Genomic DNA, 19557 nt, shown 5'->3' with positions numbered 1-19557 from the left:
TTATATAGAGAGAAACTCCACCTCCTCTTTTATTTGGTCTGTTTCTTTTAAACAATTGAAATCCCTCTAGCTGAGTGTTCCATTTGTGGGTTTTATCCCACCATGTTTCCACAATGACAACCATATCATATCTGCCCTCATTTACCTGAATTTCTAGTTCACCTTGTTTACTGTTCATACTCTGTGCATTGGAGTATAGACATTTGAGTCCTTTATGACTGACACCATATTTTCTTACCACGTGTTTGGTTAGTGCACTTTGTGTAACACTCGCTATTAAAAGCTTGATTTTGCTTGATAGCAAGGTTGATATTCTTGTCCACACACACACATCTATGTTACTTGCACTGCTAACCCTGTAATTGTTTGATTGCCAGGGATAGGGATGTTCTGTAACAATTAACTCACTGTCCCTTGTTTAGTTTAAATATTGCTCCAAAAAATCTGTGAGTTTATTTATTTTAAGTAACTCAGTCTCTTTCTTTGATAGATGCAAACCGTTTCTTTTGTACATTGTTTCATTGGACCAGCTACAGACATTGTGACCATTCAGTATGAATCCCCGGCTAGCTAGACAGAATGGTCCTCAAACATGAGTTCTTATACCCTTTCATGGTTTCCAAAATTGTCATTTCTGATTTTTTGCTCAGTGTCTGTTGTTGGGTTAATTTCCTTCTCAATTCTGTCTAAAAGGTGTTAATTTTGTTCCAGGGGGAATCCAGTGTTAATTATTTTATTGTTGTGTACCTTTTGATGTTTCTATTCTAATTCTGTCAATTCTAATTGCTGTTAACCAGTTCTGCATTCCTTATAGCCAGTGGGGTGAGGAGGGTGTGTTCTGCCTGATGGGTTCCTGCCCCAAGCTCTGGAAATCATTCTGCAACATGTTGTAAATGGGTTTGTCTTCTAAATGGGTTTTATCTGTCTATCCTTTTCCTGAAACATGACCAGCATTTTTTTAAGTTGCAAGTCCTTGTCTTTAACATGTTGCAAATGTTCAAGTTCAAAAGTGAAACATTTCATTTTGTTGTTCTCTTACCAGAATCCAGCTTTTCTTTTCTCATCTGGGATGTCCTCATTTTGTCTACCTATCTGTTTCTTTAACAACTGCAGTATTAATGCCTTTTCAAACTGCCTGCAAGCTACGCCCCCTCCCAATTCTTTTCTTATCCTTTATTCTCCATACCTTTTGTCTGCCTCTCCTGGGGGAATCCATCCAGAAAGGTGAAGAAGTCTCAGAAAAAAAATTAGAAAGACTATGGGGGGAGCATGGAAAATCATGTAAAGTTTTCTTTCTTGCCCCATTTGTATTCTAACAAGCCAGTTGAATGTATTTATGGAGAGATGGCATTTGGGAATAGTTGGCACAGGAAGTACTGAACACCTTGGACTTCTACCTGTTGGAAGGGAAAGTTTTATCCAGAATGTTTGTATTGCCTGTTTTGTATTAGTAGCCGCATACACACACAACATGCACACACTATTCATAATCACATTGAGTCTCTTTCACTTACTTTCAGTAAAGTTCCTCAGGCTGATTTTTGCTCTATTGCACCAAAGCTTTGTAGGCACAACTGCCAGCAAATTCCAAGCGGGAGGGAACCAGGCCTCCTCAGGCAATTTTGCAATTTGTATGGCCTGACTGAGGAAGTAGCAGGAAAGAGACCCCCAAACCTCAGCCCTGAATATCTTGCACTGGTGGACTCAGATTGGGAGTCCTAGAGCTCACTATGTCCAATTTAAAGAAAAATTTGATATCTGGCTTGTACACTGGCTAACCTCAATTGGACATCACAAACCTGGATGCACTGAACTAAGAGCTAAGGCAGGAAACAACCCTTGAAAATGGGCAGCCAGTGGTTATGTACTGAGGAAAATCATGGCTGTGAAGAATTTTGGGAGGGATGTGCAAACCTGACTGGAAGCTAAAAGTGACATCCAACATCTGAAAATGATTGGCACAGAATATTGGACAGTATAAATTTCTTTTTCACCTAAAAAATGCTTACTCTGACTTTTAGAACTTTATGGGTTGGAAGCTCCCCTTTTGGGAGCCACTGAAGGGATCCTTTTGCCTCCATTAATGTCTTTTTTTTTTTGCTTAACAGTTTAAAAGCTTGTCTACCAAGTCTCCCTAACCAGATCAGTTTTAACCTTGTGCCAGTAAGTGTGTCATTCTCACATTTAAGGCACAAAGCGGGGATTGTGGGAAGTCAGACCCACAATTGAGATTGTTTAAAGAAGGACTCTGAAAAATATCTGCCATTTTGCTGTGTATTCTGCTTTGTCATAGTTTACTTATCCCAGGAGCTTCCAGAAAAGAGTTTGAACCTGGATGTAACAAATGCAGCCTCGGAGTTGCAACATCTGTTTTGTGGACTCCGAGTCTCAAAATTTTGACCCCTTTTTTACACATTGGGTAACTGGAGAGGATTAAAAGCCACATATATCTTTTTTTTAAAAAAATATTTTTATTAACGTTTTCCTTTATACAGTACATATTCAGCAGACTATGACATTTTTATATACTATGGATCTACATTCTATACAATATATGCACTGTGTACATTCAATCTAACCCTCAATAACCTAATTTGCACAATAACCTTATGTATATTTCCAATTTTTGTTTCTGTTGTCTATCCAAATATACCAATTTTCCCAAACTGCGTAAAATTCCGCATCATTTTTGACTTTTAATTCTAAGGTAAGTTTGTCCATCTCGGCACATTCACAAATTTTCTGAATAATCAACCCCTCTGGTGGTATATTGCATTCCTTCCAATATTGCGTGAATGCAATTCTTGCCGCAGTTAGTATATGTAAAATCAGATATCTTATTTTCTTATCAAATTTCTTTCTAAGTATTCCCAGGAGAAATGTTTCCAGATTTAATTCGATTTGACATTTTGTTAAGTCTTGTAGCCACCCTTGTATTTTAATCCAATATTTTTTCGCTTCAGGGCACAGCTACCAAGCGTGAAAGAAGGTACCTTGACGATAATTACATTTCCAACAATTTGGGCTTTAGTTCGGATACATTTTGGCTAATCTTGCAGGGGCTAGGTGTCAACGATATAGCATTTTATATTGATTTTCCTTAAATGCAAACAATGTATCTTTAAGCCACCCATTGGACTGCTCAAAGAGTTGGGTTGAAGTGGCTTATAAGCCTAATCAATCAATCAAAGCCAGTCCGTCAGTCAATTCTAAATTGACTGACGGACTGATTGGAATTGAGCCCTGTGCAAACTGATCTGATCTGGCAACTGACAATGGTTTTGTAATAAATAAATGGGGTGAAGGTTTATACTAAGAGGCTGCATGCATGCCAGTAAGCGGAACGATGCAAAGATTGATTTCGCAGTCCGATATCTTGCGCAAGAGCAGAGGTAAAATAAAATGCACATCTGCATGGGTTTCTCTCTTGTGTTTTTTCCTGCTGTTGAAAAGAGAAGAGAATTTACTCCTCCTGGATCAACCTTCATCTTTTTCTAGGGTGAAGAAACTGCTTTAGCTGATCGAAAAACACTTTGGTAAGGCACGCTGACTTCGTATTCAACTCAAGCTCTCTTTTGTTTCTGCAAGTGTCTGTCATTGGTAACCATTCATCTTTATGAAAGAATTAGATCGTCCTATAGAAACCTTAAATGTGTAAACAATTTCCAGCAGAAAGATTTATTTCTCTCCGTTGGTCTATGGTTTAAGACAATCACTATTGACATATAGTTATTGTAGCTTTGCTAAATCTTTTTTCTGTAATGGAACAACTACCGTATTTTCTGGCGTATAAGACAACTTTCTAAACCATGCAAATCTTCTCCAAAGTCAGGGGTTGTCTTATACGCCAAGGCATCTTATATGCCAGAAAATACCGTATTTTCCGGCGTAAAAGATGACTTTCTAACCATGCAAATCTTCACAAAATTCGGGGATCGTCTTATACACCGAGTCGTCTTATACACCGGAAAATACAGTATATAAATAAAACAGAAGGGACTGGTAAAGAATGAAGACCCAACAACAATTGTATACACATACTGAAAATTGAAATTTTTTCACCATTCCTCATTATTTTGTCCTGAAGCAAAAGGGTAAGTTAAAATCCTTCGTTCAAAGCTACAACTTCTATCTAATTGGTAGTGGAAGGGTGCAAATGATTTAGCAGTACTTTCCTTTGAGTAGGTATCTATAGTATTCCATCATATGTTTTAGAAGTCCATAAAGATGCAATGCCAATTTTAAAATTAACACACCAAGCAATGTAGTAATAATAGTAATGAATAGCCTGTCGTGCTGACTTAATTGGAATTAAAATTGAAAAAGGGGAGAAGGGCAACTTTAAAGTAATTTAAATATATACTTTTCCAATAAAGAAGGGTATCATTCAGATATTTTCACCTTTTTAATTTATCAGTTTAAAGAAAACGCTGTTGACAATGTCATAGCCACTAGCAGAATAAAGAGATGGAAATAAAACGGCTAATTTAAAGAGGGAGGAAGTATCAAACATTTTCTAAACAAATGAGAATACATTATTGCAAAGGGTGTCCTTCACTGCTGCAGACTGCAATTATTAAATTTTGTCTATTACCAAGTAAAATAGAACACAACGTGCTCTGTGAAGAAGACATTTTGATGTTTGCTGGGAAGGCAAACTGACTACTTTAATTAAAGATAGGAGATTGTCTAAGTTTTACGATGATTGGCACCCCTCATTGATTTTTGTGGAAGACAGAAAAGAAAAATGAAGTCACGATGTACAGTTTTGAGGATTAGACTGAAAACAATAGACCATAGGGAAAATGAAATCTACGCTGTAAGAGGTTAGCTTATATTGATACTTGTAGCTGCTATAAAAGAAAATTGGAAATCACTTCTTTATAATCCTTTTGTTCCTGTTCTTCAATTTCTCTACTTTGGTTTTTGCTCTTTTCTTCTTTCTTGTTGTTTTTTCTCCATTCTAATGATTAGTTTTTATTCTTATAAAAACTTTTTATTCTTATTCTTATTTTTATTCTATATTGACAATTCTAACAAACTTTTAAAAAACTAAAAATAGGAAGATATGTTAATGTATTGCTGGAATCAGCATGGCGGACTAGCTCTGACCTGTTGCTATTGTGGTGGGACACAAGTTCAAACTGGTGGAACTTAAGATATGAAAGTCAGCTGGGTGGCTAATTTTGATATCCTAAGTTGGACCAGATATTTGGGTGTCCAGAAAAGTCATTTTTTAAAAAAAAAATTAAAAAAGGCAAGAGACTTTTGCCAAGAGACTATATGAATATGTTTTTGAAGTCACTAGATGTTGAGTTCAATCTGAAGAAGTCGCCTTCCCATAGTGAAGTGATATAACTTTTGGGGACATGGGGATACTCTGTAATGCAATGCTATGGATCTTCACTAGCCAAAATCAAGACTATTTAATATGCACTTATGCTTCCCATAAATACTCCTTGCAGCATCAAATTGTTCCCAGAAGTACAAGTAGCTGTTTCATCATGCAAGTGCAAAACGGAGGTATGGATTATGAAGAAAATTTTACTTGATGCATAGAGGGTGGAATTCTGAAACTCTGGCTGGTATTTTTTTTTTTAATTGCCTCCTTAGCCTACGTTTTACCTTCCACTACTCATCACACCAGCATTATTGATAATCATGTCATTCTCTAATATAAATAATCTGCTCATTATATCCAGGTGTAAGTCTCTTCAATCTTTTTTTTTAATTTGTTGTGACTCATTTTGAAAATAAAAATTATGTTGATGCAAGGCCACCTGCTGAAAATATTTTTCTTCATTTAGCTGGTTGACAAAGGATGCTGTCCTTCCAGCTGGTTTGGATCCTTGCTATAACAGCTGCTTTACTGGTAGAAGCTCATGGGCAGATAAATTATCCAGGTAAGCTTGGAAATAACAAAAAAAATCAATACTAATGATTAAGCAATCAAAAACACAATTGTAAATAATCAGAGATTATCCTGCTGCTAATGAATAGAAGAACACTGTGTGGTTTCTCACGTTGACATTTTACTGATGAATTCTTCAGGAGAAATCTATAATCATAGACTGGAGTTTAAAAATGGGAAGATTATTTCTATCTTTATTGAATTTGTTTGCTGCCCAGAGTTGTTTCATTACCAGATGGGCAGCAAATAGACAGACAGACAGACAGACAGATAGACAGACAGATCTCCCCATTTTTAAATTCCATTAACAGAAGGGCATTTTTTTTTTCAAAAAAGAAATAAATTGCCTTTACAATGGGGACAATAGACGGTCATCAACCTTTTCAGGTTTCTCCACTGAATATTACAGAAATAATATAAATGTTTTAAGGGAAGGGAAGGAAAGGAAAGGAAAGGAAAGGAAAGGAAAGGAAGGGAAGGAGAATTAGGGAAGGGAAGGGAAGGGAAGGGAAGGAAAGGAAGGAAAGGAGAGGAGAAGGATGGGGAGGGGAGGAGAGGAGAGGAGAGGAAAGGAAAGGAGCCTCATAGATATTGTACATCCCAATTTGAGAGTTTGGGTCATTGAAGTTCAGAATATGTTTCTACAACAGAATGATGAACTGATCTTCCAAAACTCCAATGCTTTTTTATATCTGAAGTTTGAAATTGGTGCCCAAGGTTATTAAAGAGAGTGACACATTTACATGGATGTTTTCCTTTGAACAGGTCCCCAAGGATCTAATGGGGGAATTGGATCTCCTGGCCCTGCAGGACCACCAGGCACCCCAGGCACCCCAGGACCACCTGGTCCACCAGGTGATGGAGTATCTCCATTTCATTGGCTTTCCTTCCAGACCTCCCAGATATGCTTGTCCCAATCTCTAGCTTTGCCCATTTCAAAATTCCAAACAAAACACACTCCTCTTCCTCCTTTTTTCAAACTCTCTTTGATTCTTCCATTGTCTGATGAAACATTCTGGACTCCTTCATCTTCATCATGCTCTCTGAAGGGATTTAGAAGTGCCCCTATTTTTTGGTAAATTTGGGTTCTTCCAGACAATCATTAGTGCCATTAACAGAGTCATCTTCTTCAGGAGACTGAGCTGTCCTTGTGTTTTTGTTGTGTTGCCTAGGCAACTGCATATTCATTTATCAATTTATTCAATTGATTTGGTCCCATTTCGCTATCTGGTCAGCTTTCAATCTGATAAAATGATATAGTAAATGATTAAAGTAGTAAGACAACAAATACATACAAACTGAGTGAGACCACCTCTGAAATACTGCAACGAGTTTTAGTCAGTTTTAGGCAGTATGAAGAATGGCTGCAGGACTTGGGTTTGGCTAGTCTAAAGTAAAGAAGAAATAGGGGCAACATGATAGCAGTATTCCAGTATTTGAGGGGCTGCCACAAAAAGAGGGGGTCAAACTATTCTCCAAAGCACCAGAGGGCAGGATAAGAAACAATGGTTGGAAACTGACCAAAGAGAGAAGCAACCTGGAATTAAGAAGAAACAGTGAGGACATTAACCAGTGGAACATCTTGCCTTCAGAAATTGTGGATGCTCCGTTACTGGAGGTTTTTAAGAAGAGACTGGACAGTCACTTATCTGAGATGGTACAGATTCTCCTGCTTCAGCAGGGGGCTGCACTGGAAGACCTCCAAGGTCCATTCCAGATCTATTCTGTTCTGTTCTACTCTACTCTACTCTACTCTACTCTACTCTACTCTACTCTACTCTACTCTACTCTACTCTACTCTATTCTTTACTGGTAGGGCATGACTATTTTTGGATGGGAAGCTTCCCAGAGTTGGTTAAAAGATAGGCAGCTGTAGAAATGTTTTATATCAATAAATAAAATAAAAGAAGGTTTATAGATATTGTGAACCCCATTTTTGAGAGTTTGGGTAATTAAAGATACATTTCTGTTTCTACAATAAGGCAATGAACGGATCAGCCATAAATCCAATGCTTTCCATATCCAAAATTTGAAATAAGTGCTCAAGAATGTTACACAATTACATCTCTGTTTTCCTTTGAACAGGACCCCAAGGACCACCTGGACCAAGCGGACCTTCTGGCGTTCGAGGAGCAAGGGGTGACAGCGGTCCTCCTGGTCAACAAGGTGATTGAATGTCATCCTTTTTGTGAGCATTTTAGAGGCTTCCAGACCTAAGCAGATATGCTTGTCTCAACATCTGGCTTGGCCCAATCCAGAATCCCAAACAAAAACAATGACTACCCACCTTTCCCTTTTTAAAAATCTGTTTGATTCCTATATTACTTGATGAAACAAATACATACAAATTGACAAAGAAATAACTTAAGATAGAGGGGCGGGTACACAACAGAGATGGGGTCTTCTAATCCAGTAATCATCTCCAGAGTGACACAGCCCTATCTACCCCCCAAAGGCCAATGGTCAGAGCCAGGTTTTAAGGTCCAAAGAGTGGAGTCAGGTCTCCTCTTGAGAATCATGGTGTCCTAGAGAGTGAGCCCCATGGCAGAGAAGACTCTTCTCCTTCATCCTGCCAGCCAAAATCTCTTCACCAATGGGTTCCGAAATTTGCCTCTTCTGCAAATGTCACTGGGGCAGGTCAATCCCATGACATACTAATTTGATAATCAAACCTTCCAACTCTTAGAAGTAGGAGGGGTGAAAATCAACAGGAACTCATTCCACAAAATAAAGATGGGTGAGACAAACTCTTGGAAATGATTCACCAGTTTGAAGAACAGACTAAATTAGGAGAGTTATTCTACAGATATCAATCAGTTAGGAGAGTCCTTGACTTCATGGAGATGCTTGCCTTCTGCAATCCCAAGATGGTTATTGGTTTTGTTCCATAATCTGCCTTTATCCTCTCAATGTGTAGCTGTGGACTTCAAGTTCACGCAAAGTATTAGTACTGCTTTATAAAACCCTAGTGAGACCACATCTGAAATACTGCAACGAGTTTTAGTCACCATAGTACAAAAAAGATATTGAGACCTTGGAAAAAATTCAGAAAAGATCCAACTAAGATGATCCAAGGCCTGGAGACTAAAACATATGAAGAATGGCTGCAGGACTTGGGTTTGGTTAGTCTAAAGTAAAGAAGAAATAGGGGCAACATGATAGCAGTATTCCAGTATTTGAGGGGCTGCCACAAAGAAGAGGGGGTCAAACTATTCTCCAAAGCACCAGAGGGAAGGACAAGAAACAATGGTTGGAAACTGACCAAAGAGAGAAGCAATCTGGAATTAAGAAGAAACTTCCTCACAGTGAGGACAATTAACCAGTGGAACAGAAGTTGCCTTCAGAAATTGTGGATGCTCCATCACTGGAGGTTTGTAAGAAGAGACTGGACAGTCACTTATCTGAGATGGTATAGATTCTCCTGCTTCAGCAGGGGGCTGGACTGGAAGACCTCCAAGGTCCATTCCAGATCTATTCTATTCTATTCTATTCTATTCTGTTCTGTTCTGTTCTGTTCTGTTCTGTTCTGTTGTGTTGTGTTCTGTTCTGTTCTGTTCTACTCTACTCTACTCTACTCTACTCTACTCTACTCTACTCTACTCTACTCTACTCTATTCTATTCTTTACTGGTGGGGCATGACTATTTTTGGATTGGAAGCTTCCCAGAGTTGGTTAAAAGATAGGCAGCTGTAGAAATGTTTTATATCAATAAATAAAATAAAAGAAGGTTTATAGATATTGTGAACACGATTTTGCAGAGTTTGGGTAATTAAAGATACATTTCTGTTTCTACAACAGGGCAATGAATGGATCAGCCATAAATCCAATGCTTTCCATATCCAAAATTTGAAATAAGTGCTCATCTCTTGTTTTCCTTTGAACAGGACCCCAAGGACCACCTGGACCAAACGGATTTCCTGGCTTTCCAGGAGCAAGGGGTGACAGTGGTCCTCCCGGTCTACAAGGTGATTGAATGTCATCCTTCTTTTGAGTGTTTTAGAGGCTTCCAGACCTAAGCAGATATGCTTGTCTCAACATTTGGTTTGGCCCAATCCAGAATCCCAAACAAAAACAATGACAACCCTCCTTTTCCCTTTTTAAAAATCTGTTTGATTCCTATATTACTTTATGAAACAAATACATACAAATTGACAAAGAAATAGCTTAAGATAGAGGGGCGGGTACACAATAGAGGTGGGGTCTTTTAATCCAGTAATCATCTCCAGGATGACACAGCCCTATCTATCCCCCAAAGGCCAATGGTCAGAGCCAGGTTTTAAGGTCCAAAGAGTGGAGTCAGGTCTCCTCTTGAGAATCATGGTGTCCTAGAGAGTGAGCCCCATGGCAGAGAAGACTCTTCTCCTTCATCCTGCCAGCCAAAATCTCTTGACCAATGGGTTCCGAAACTTGCCTCTTCTGCAAATGTCACTGGGGCAGGTCAATCCCATGACATACTAATTTGGTAATCAAACCTTCCAACTCTTAGAAGTAGGAGGGGTGAAAATCAACAGGAACTCATTCCACAAAATAAAGATGGGTGAGACAAACTCTTGGAAACGATTCACCAGTTTGAAGAACAGACTAAGTTAGGACAGTTATTCTACAGATGCCAATCAGTTAGGGGAGTCCTTGACTTCATGGAGATGCTTGCCTTCTGCAATCCCAAGATCGTTATTGGTTTTGCTCCATAATCTGCCTTTATCCTCTCAATGTGTAGCTGTGGACTTCATGTTCATGCAAAGTATTAGTACTGCTTTATAAAACCCTAGTGAGACCACATCTGAAATACTGCAATGAGTTTTAGTCACCATAGTACAAAAAAGATATTGAGACCTTGGAAAAAAATCAGAGAAGATCCAGCTAAGATGATCCAAGGCCTGGAGACTAAAACATATGAAGAATGGCTGCAGGACTTGGGTTTGGCTAGTCTAAAGTAAAGAAGAAATAGGGGCAACATGATAGCAGTATTCTAGTATTTGAGGGGCTGCCACAAAGAAGAGGGGGTCAAACTATTCTCCAAAGCACCAGAGGGCAGGACAAGAAAGAATGGTTGGAAACTGACCAAAGAGAGAAGCAACCTGGAATTAAGAAGAAACTTCCTCACAGTGAGGACAATTAACCAGTGGAACAGCTTGCCTTCAGAAATTGTGGATGCTCCATCACTGGAGGTTTGTAAGAAGAGACTGGACAGTCTCTTATCTGAGATGGTATAGATTCTCCTACTTCAGCAGGGGGCTGGACTGGAAGACCTCCAAGGTCCATTCCAGATCTATTCTATTCTATTCTATTCTATTCTATTCTATTCTATTCTATTCTATTCTATTCTATTCTATTCTTTACTTATGGGGCATGACTATTTTTGGATTGGAAGCTTCCCAGAGTTGGTTAAAAGATAGGCAGCTGTAGAAATATTTTATATAAATAAATAAAATAAAAGAAAGTTTATAGATATTGTGAACCCCATTTTTCAGAGTTTGGGTAATTAAAGATACATTTCTGTTTCTACAACATAGCAATGAACTGATCAACCAAAATCCAATGCTTTCCATATCCAAAATTTGAAATAAGTGCTCAAAAATGTTACACAATTACATCTCTGTTTTCCTTTGAACAGGACCCCAAGGACCACCTGGACCAAGCGGACCTCCTGGCTTTCCAGGAGCAAGGGGTGCCAGCGGTCCCCCTGGTCCACCAGGTGATTGAATGTCATCCTTTTTGTGAGCGTTTTAGAGGCTTCCAGATCTAAGCAGATATGCTTGTCTCAACATCTGGCTTGGCCCAATCCAGAATCCTAAACAAAAACAATGACAACCCTCCTTTTCCCTTTTTAAAATCTCTTTGATTCCTATATTACTTGATGAAACATTCTGAACCACTTCCTGGCGCATTCAAAAGCTTGCACACACTATTTTGCAAGACTACTTCAACCTAATAGAGGTCATGTCTTCTGAAGGAATTTAGAAGTTCCCCCAATTTTTGTAAACTATTTTCATCTCGATGGTAATTAGTGTCACTAAATTCAACCATCTTCTGGATATTTTCTTAAATGAAAAGGAGATCAAGCTTTCCTTGTGTGGCTGTTGTGTTGCCTTGGCAGCTGGGCATTACATATTAATTTGGCAATCGAGCTCTCCAGCTCTTGAAAGTGGGAGGGGTAAAAATCAACAGGAATCCCTTTGATGAAATAGAGATGGGTGAGACAAACTCTCTGAAATGATTCATCTTGAAGCAGAGGCTAAATTATGAGAGTTATTGCAGAGATGGAAATCAGTTATGAGAGCACTTGACTTCATGGAGATGTTTGCCTTCTGCGATCGAAAGGTAGTTATTGGTTTTGTTCCACAATCCTATTGTCATTGTTGAAAGAAAAAATCTTCAGGTCCAGTCCAAGCCGGGAATAAATAAAATGGAGGCTGTTTGGAAAGAAGTTGCTATTTATTGAAGAACATAACCAACAGCATGAGGTTCTGGGAAAGCTGACAAAATGCAACTGGGAGTGGTGCGTTTTTACATGTCTTCTTGGGCTTTTGTGTTTGGACTTGTTCCTCTTCCTGTGGCTTTGTATTTGAGCTTCTTCCTGTTCCCGTGGTATGTTCTTAGATCTGAGCTTGTGTGTGCCCTTTTAGCATTCTAATGGTGGTGGGTTAATCCTATTATGTCCTAAAGGTCATGTCCTGCTTCTCTGGGGCTGGGGCTGAAGGCATTTTGCTTATGAATAGGTGGCCTAGTCTTTCTGAATAGGATTATCAAATCTGCATTTTTACAGAGCCGGCCTGCTCAGTTTCTGCCCGGGGAAAATTGGGCACAAAAGCCTTTTAAGATTTTTTCCCCCTCCATTATTCTTTTGGGAAAATATAATATTCTGCCTTTTTAAAAAATATCCCCCAAAATATTTCCTTCTCTAGGAGGGTGGGTGGGTGCTGACTTCCAGCATCACCTTTCTCAACCTCATGCTTTTGACATCAGGTTCCATAATTGCAAAAAAACATAACATTTTAGAAAGCAGGAGGGAGAGCTCCTAGGCTGGTGTAAATACCAGCTGGGAGTAGATATCTGAAGTGTTTAGCGAGTGGAATGAGGTTGGCAAACCCCAGTCCATGTAGAATCATATCAGCTTGATTTTCTTCTCTCTTTTTTTGGCCCAAAAGAGTTCCTTAGTTCTAGAGGATTTCCTTCAGAAAGCAACTGGCAATAGAAGTTTAAATCTATGCATACTTAGACCCGCTAAGCATAGAAAGCAGACTCCTACTTGTCAGTTAATTCAAACTGTGAATGTATTGGGTTTAAATCTTAATTTTGTCTTTAATTGAACTGTTCATTTTAGTTTTCTTATTTCCTGCGTTTTTTGTCTCTTCTTTTCTCCTGGTAGACACACCTACATTAAACCATAAAGTACATCTTTTTATATTAGTATCGAAACCTAAGAAAACTTGCTGTATGAGTGTAATGCTCACAGGTATATAGCCCAGAGAATTCCCAAAAGAGAAAAGAGAAAATTGCCAGAATCAACCATACCAAAACCATTTCTAGCTCTGAAATTTTGTCCATCTGCAATGCGAATCTTTCCCAGATCGCAGACTGAGCAAGGCCATAAATTTTAAATCACAGACATGCTGTGAAATGCAAAATCATGACTCAGATTTCAACTATAGAATATTAATTATTTGATTTATTGCCTCCTGCAGAAATGCTGATGAATAAGAGGGCTAATTGTTACTCAATTGATTATTGGTTAATCTTGCATAAAATGAATATTTACACCACCCCAAATTCACCAGCTTTTCCTATGCAGAGTCAGCCATTAGAGGGAACCACGTACTTTCAAACTAAAACACACCTGCTTCCAACTCTATTTGAAGTAACAGTTGAAAAAAAAAAAAGAATCTATTTTTTTCCTGAATCAAAAACAACAGATTACTAACTTATAAAATGTTCTTTAATTAAAAATCCTTCACTTGAGGATCTATTGTCCCAAGGAAATCCAGCATTTATATAACTCTGAGAAGTGTCTCACCTTCTCACAGGGCAGATGCAACTTGAAACATATTACAGTCTTAGAGGCCGTTCTAGAGTTTGCATCAGATCACATAATTTATTTCAGTGCAATCCATTTTTCTTCTAATCTATACATGATTGGCATTAACAATATCTAGAGTCTGAGGGAAAGTAAATATTATTTGCCCGCAATTTTTTTTCTATACTGTTGCAGAGAGCCAGTTTGGTGTAGTGGCTAGGGCATCAAGCTAAAGACCAGGTGATTGTGAATTCCAGTCCTGCTTTAGGTACAAAACCAGCTGGGTGATCTTAGGGCTAGTCCCCCTCACTCAGCCCTAGGAATGAGGTAAAAGAGAACCCTTCCCAAAATCTTGCCACAAAATGTGTATTTATTATGGATGGAGGTGTCTATGGAGATTCTCAGGCATCCAGGTCTTGGTTGTCCCAAAGATGCTTTTTCACAAGGCAACTGGACTTTCTTGTTTTTCTCTGTAGATGTTTTGCTTCTCATCCAAGAAGCTTCTTCAGCTCTGACTGGATGGTGGGGAGTGGAAGGATTTATATTGCTTGCAGACAGCTGGTCATTTGCCTTCTTTTGGAGAAACCTTGAAACCATTTTGAAAGTTTACCCGTGTCCTCAGGATCACCTGAGTGGTGCAAATGGGTGTGGAGCCTTCTTGGAACTGGTGAAAGGACTTGTGTTTCAGCAGTTCCAAGAAGGCTCTACATCCATTTGCACCACTCAGGTGATCCTGAGAACACAGGTAAACCTTCAAATGGCCTCAACGACTCTCTAAAAGGAGGCAAATGACCAGCTGTCTGCAAAGAATATAAATCCTTCCATTCCCCACCATCCAGTCAGAACTGAAGAAGCTTCTTGGATGAGAAGCGAAACATCTTCAAAGAAAAACAAGAAAGTCCATATCTTTGGGATGTGGATGGAGGTATCAACAATAGCCTGAGGACCCACCAATACACATATAGGTTGCAAACCCTGGCATACCGATATTAAGGGACTCGGTGGAAGGGCTTGCAAGAGCCTCTTATTTATATTTTGTTTTTGATTTTTAAAGCATAATAAATATAACATTGGGTTCAGGGAAGTTTTCAGAAAAAGGAAGACATGAAAATGTACTGTAAATGCCGGCGTATAAGGCGACTTCCGCGAGCACTGAAATCGGCGCCAAAGACGGGGGTCGTCTTATACACCGAGTCGTCTTATACGCCGGAAATACTGGTAGTTTCTGGTGTATAAGACGACGTTCTAGGAATGCGGCTCGGCTATAAAGACGGGGGTCGTCTTATACGCCGGGTCGCCTTGTACGCCGGCATTTACGGTATTTGCTACACAAAACAAAATCCATTTGTTTCGGTTGAAAAACTAAAGAAATACTCTAGGCCTATAAATCAATCAATTAATCATCCTGTTATCTAATCTGCCAGGCTATTGCTGATTTGTATCCAATGCACCATTCAAGGAAAGTACCATCCCAACTCATGTCACAGGATCATATAGTCAAGTAAGAGTAGTAATAACTTCAATTGAACCATGGCACAATGAAGATCCATTATTTTTCATCCACAGGTCTGCCTGCCAGTCAAGATGACGTCAAAGAACTCCAACGTAGAATCGGCCAAATAGAAAGAGGTATGTTTTTAATGGCTTCCCTTTCTCTTTTTCAAATTAAAAGTGGGTGAGTAGTTTTTATTCTTATTCCCTTGCATCGCCAAGAAAGCTGAACGAGAACCAACATATTATAACCGTTAATGCCTATCTGGGTATTATTGAAAGTGATGATCCAGGAAAATTCAATTTCTGGAACGGGGACTTTTTTTAAAAAAAAATTACCGACTGATAAAGAATGTGATAACCTAAAGTTAGATTGTCCCTCTATTTTTAAGAGTGTATTCTATCCACAATATCATTCAGGGGACTTCATAACATTCACTGATTTGGGCTCTCTTTGAGCCCAATTCATTTCACAGGGCTGTTATTTTTATACGGTAAATAGGAGGAGGAATATATCGAATATATATTGCTGGCTATATTCATCACCTTGAGTTATTTGTAAAAAAAAGTAATAAAGGCAGGATATAAATACATAAATACAAAAATGCTTGCTGACGAGCTTAAGTTAAAAACAACAACAAAATAGTAAAAAAAAAAAGAAATTTAAAAAGTACATTGTTCCCCCGGGGATAATAATTCATCAATCCACTTCTCAAAAAGGGCTCGCACCACACCTTGTCCCAAAGCCCAAAGCCTCCTTTGTGTGTGTGTGAGTGTGTGTGTGTGTGTGTGTTATGGGTGTTCAATAGAAGAGACTACAATTAGTCTTTGAGATATGACTATAATGGAGTCTGCCCATTTTAATCGCAGGTTGCAATCATTGTTAGGTGAAATGTAATACTAATAACACACACACACACACACACACACACGCCATGCTTGCTTCCCATAATGAAATGGAAAAAGGAATGTACAGGTCATTAAGTGGAGCCTAGGGAGGATTCTGGGTGGAGGACTCTGCTGGAGACCTGGCACAGGCCCAGCCTCACCAGCCCTGCCCCTCCCTTCCTCCCCCATCTTCTAGGGATGCCCCATGCGCCACTTCATGTCTGTCCTTTTATTTTTAAGAGTGTATTCTTAGCCTCCTCTCTCTCTCTCTCTCTCTCTCTCTCTCTCTCTCTCTCTCTCTCTCTCTCTGTGTGTGTGTGTGTCTGTGTGTGTGTTATGGGTATTCACTAAAAGAGACTACAAGTAGTCTTTGAGATATGACTATAATGGAGTCTGCCCATTTTAATCACAGGTCGCAATCGTTGTTAGGTGAAATGTAATACTAATAACACACACACACACACACACACACACACATCATGCTTGCTTTCCCCAATGAAATGGAAAAAGGAATGTACAGGTCATTAAGTGGACCTAGGGAACATTCTGGGTGGAGGACTGTCCTGGCACAGGCCCAGCCTCACCAGCCGTGTACCTTCCATCCTTGCCCATCTTCTAGGGATCCCCCATGCTCCACTTCCCATGACTTGGGTTCCCATGGGTCTTTTCCCACTCCAGTCTTAGCCCTGATTTCCACCCACCTGGTCAAACACCTTCCTCCTCTTCATTTACCTTTTGAAGAAGTCCATCTGCATGCTGGGATTCCCAAAGTGGAAGCCATTTTATCTTGTCCACAAAATGGCAGCCGTGTGTTTCCACAAAATGGCAGCTGTTTCCTTTTGCTGCCTTAAAAAAAGCTCTGCATAGCACTGCAGAAACTTTTGGCCGTGTTCAGAGGCTTCTTCAGCACCACGGAGACCTCTCCAAGGCAGCAAAATGCAGAGGCTTTTTTTTTTTGTCAGTCAGCCTCCATCTCTGTCCCACAAAATGGCGGCCACATTTGGATGGCTGCAACAGTTAATCCCCTGATTAATTGCTCCAACGGTCAGGCAATTTCTCCTTAGTTCTAGCTTCACTCCTTGGATTATTTTCTATCCGTTGCTTCTTGTCCTGCCTTCAGGTGCTTTGGACAATAGCTTGACTCCCTCTAGTTCAGCGATTCTCAATCTTCGTGTGACGGTGACGCCGTCACACGGTCGTGCCGCGCATGCACGGCGGCGCCCCCTGGGGGGGATGGCGGATCGCGTTGTTTTGTGACCCCCGCAAAATGGTTGATCGACCCCAAATGGGGTCGTGACCCATAGGTTGAGAACCGCTGCTCTAGTTTGTGGCCACCCCTCAGATACTGGAACACTGCTATCCTGTCACCCCTGGTCTTCCTGTTCATTAAACTAGACATTCCCAATTCCAGCAACCGTTCTTTATATGTTTTGAAGGATCTAAGCAAGGCTTCCAAATTTCTTGACAGCTTTGACCTTGGAAGAAAAGATGGCAATTGCTGGGGATAAGCTGTTTGCCTCTACTGGAAAGACATCTGTCTTTGAGACAGCAGACTTGACTTGCAAAAAAGCCCAGGGCGCCATTGCTGCACCAAGAAACCTGAAAGAGAACAACGCTATTCAGGAGATTGTGCAATTTTACAACAGTTATGCCTATCTGGGTATTATTGAAAGTGATGTGCCAGGGAAATTCCATTTCCAGAATGGGGAACCTTTGAATTTTACCAACTGGTACAAGAATGAACCTTCCGGTCCAGGAACTGAAAAATGTGTGGAAATGTACAGCGATGGCACTTGGAATGACAAAATGTGCAACAATTACCGCCTTGTGGTCTGTCAGTTTTAAAACCCAACCCCAAGGCAACCATTGAATGTTCCTTAAAACATAACTTGATGTGATTTTTCTGTCAAAAAAAAAATCAATAGAATTCCTTGCATTTTCTTTGCTTTTGTATTATCTCCTGCGCTCAAAAGACAAACCTATTCTAAAAGGATTGCATGTTCGTAAACAGAAAATCTAAGAATAGAATGGAATTGAATGGAATGGAGTGGAGTGGAATAGAGGAATGAAGAATAGAATAGAATAGAATAGAATAGAATAGAATAGAATAGAATAGAATAGAATAGAATGGAATGGAATGGAATGGAATGGAATGGAATGGAATGGAATAATCAAGTTGGAAGGGACCTTAGAGGTCATCTAGTCCAACCCCCTGTTCAGGCAGGAGATCCTCTACCATTTCAGAGAAAGCATTGTCCAATCCCATTTACAACTTCTGGAGGCAGCTTGTTCCACTGACTAATTGTTCTAACTTCAGGATGCTGATTAAAATATCATAAGGACCATGAAAATAAATTAAAGAAGAAATAGACTTTGTTTGTCATCTCCGAAAGGGAAAATAATATCCAACTAGGATAGAGATGTGGGGTTGTACATGGGGTCCCCGACTTACAACAATTCATTCAATGACTGTTTCAAGTTACAACAGCACTGGAAAAAAAGTGTGTTATGTCTGTTTTTCACACTTACGGCCATTGCAGCATCCCCATCATCACGTGATCAAAATTCAGGCACCTGGCAACTGACTCCCATTTATGACGGTCGCTGTGTCCCCCTGGGGTCACGTGATCCCCCTTTTGTAACTTTCTGACAAGCCATGTTCCCTTAACAACCATGTTACTAACGTAATACTTGCAGCAATTCACTTAACAGCAGTGGAAAGAAAATTTGTAAAATGGGGAAAAGCTGTCTCACGTAGCAACAGAAATTTTGGACTCAATTGTAAAGTCAAGGACTACCTAAGGGTTCAGTTTTAAAAGGAAGACTGGGGAAGGATGAAAAAGTTTTGTAGTTGAAGACTGAGCAAAATCCAAAAACGTGGGATGAAACCAGAGTCCAGATATTTACCCAGATTATCACATTATTTTCTCTGGATTTTGTTGTTGTTGTTATTGTTGTTAATTGAGAAGTTGTGTCAGACCCATCGTGACCCCATGGACAATGTTCCTCCAGGCCTTCCTGTCCTCTCCCATCTTCTGGAGTCCATTTAAGCTCACGCCTACTGCTTCAGGGACTCCATCCAGCCACCTCATTCTCTGTTGTCCCCTTCTTCTATTGCCCTTAATCTTTCCCAGCATTAGGTTCTTCTCCAGTGAGTCCTTCCTTCTCATTAGGTGGCCAAAGTACTGAGTTTCAACTTCAGGATCTGGCCCTCTAAACAGCAGTCGGGGTTGATCTGGAGCTAATTCTCTCT

The 19557-nt window shown here is 39.7% G+C and overlaps 1 protein-coding gene across 1 annotated transcript; it reads left to right on the top strand.

Annotated features, from left to right (window-relative positions):
- Positions 1 to 3381: 3381 nt before the first annotated feature.
- LOC120306816 (pulmonary surfactant-associated protein A-like) lies at positions 3382 to 18245 on the top strand. Its single transcript, XM_039340729.1, has 8 exons — positions 3382 to 3536; positions 5808 to 5903; positions 6677 to 6766; positions 7997 to 8077; positions 9796 to 9876; positions 11526 to 11606; positions 15492 to 15554; positions 17773 to 18245. The coding sequence occupies exons 2-8, from the start codon at positions 5822 to 5824 to the stop codon at positions 18147 to 18149; spliced, it is 855 nt and encodes a 284-aa protein (XP_039196663.1). The 5' UTR covers positions 3382 to 3536; positions 5808 to 5821; the 3' UTR covers positions 18150 to 18245.
- The last annotated feature ends 1312 nt before the right edge of the window (positions 18246 to 19557 follow it).

This window comes from Crotalus tigris, unplaced genomic scaffold (assembly GCF_016545835.1).
Source record: "Crotalus tigris isolate CLP2741 ecotype Arizona unplaced genomic scaffold, ASM1654583v1 scf7180000017753.6788120, whole genome shotgun sequence".
In the NCBI taxonomy this organism is placed as follows: Eukaryota; Metazoa; Chordata; class Lepidosauria; order Squamata; family Viperidae; genus Crotalus; species Crotalus tigris.
This window is presented reverse-complemented; position numbering and strand designations above follow the sequence as displayed.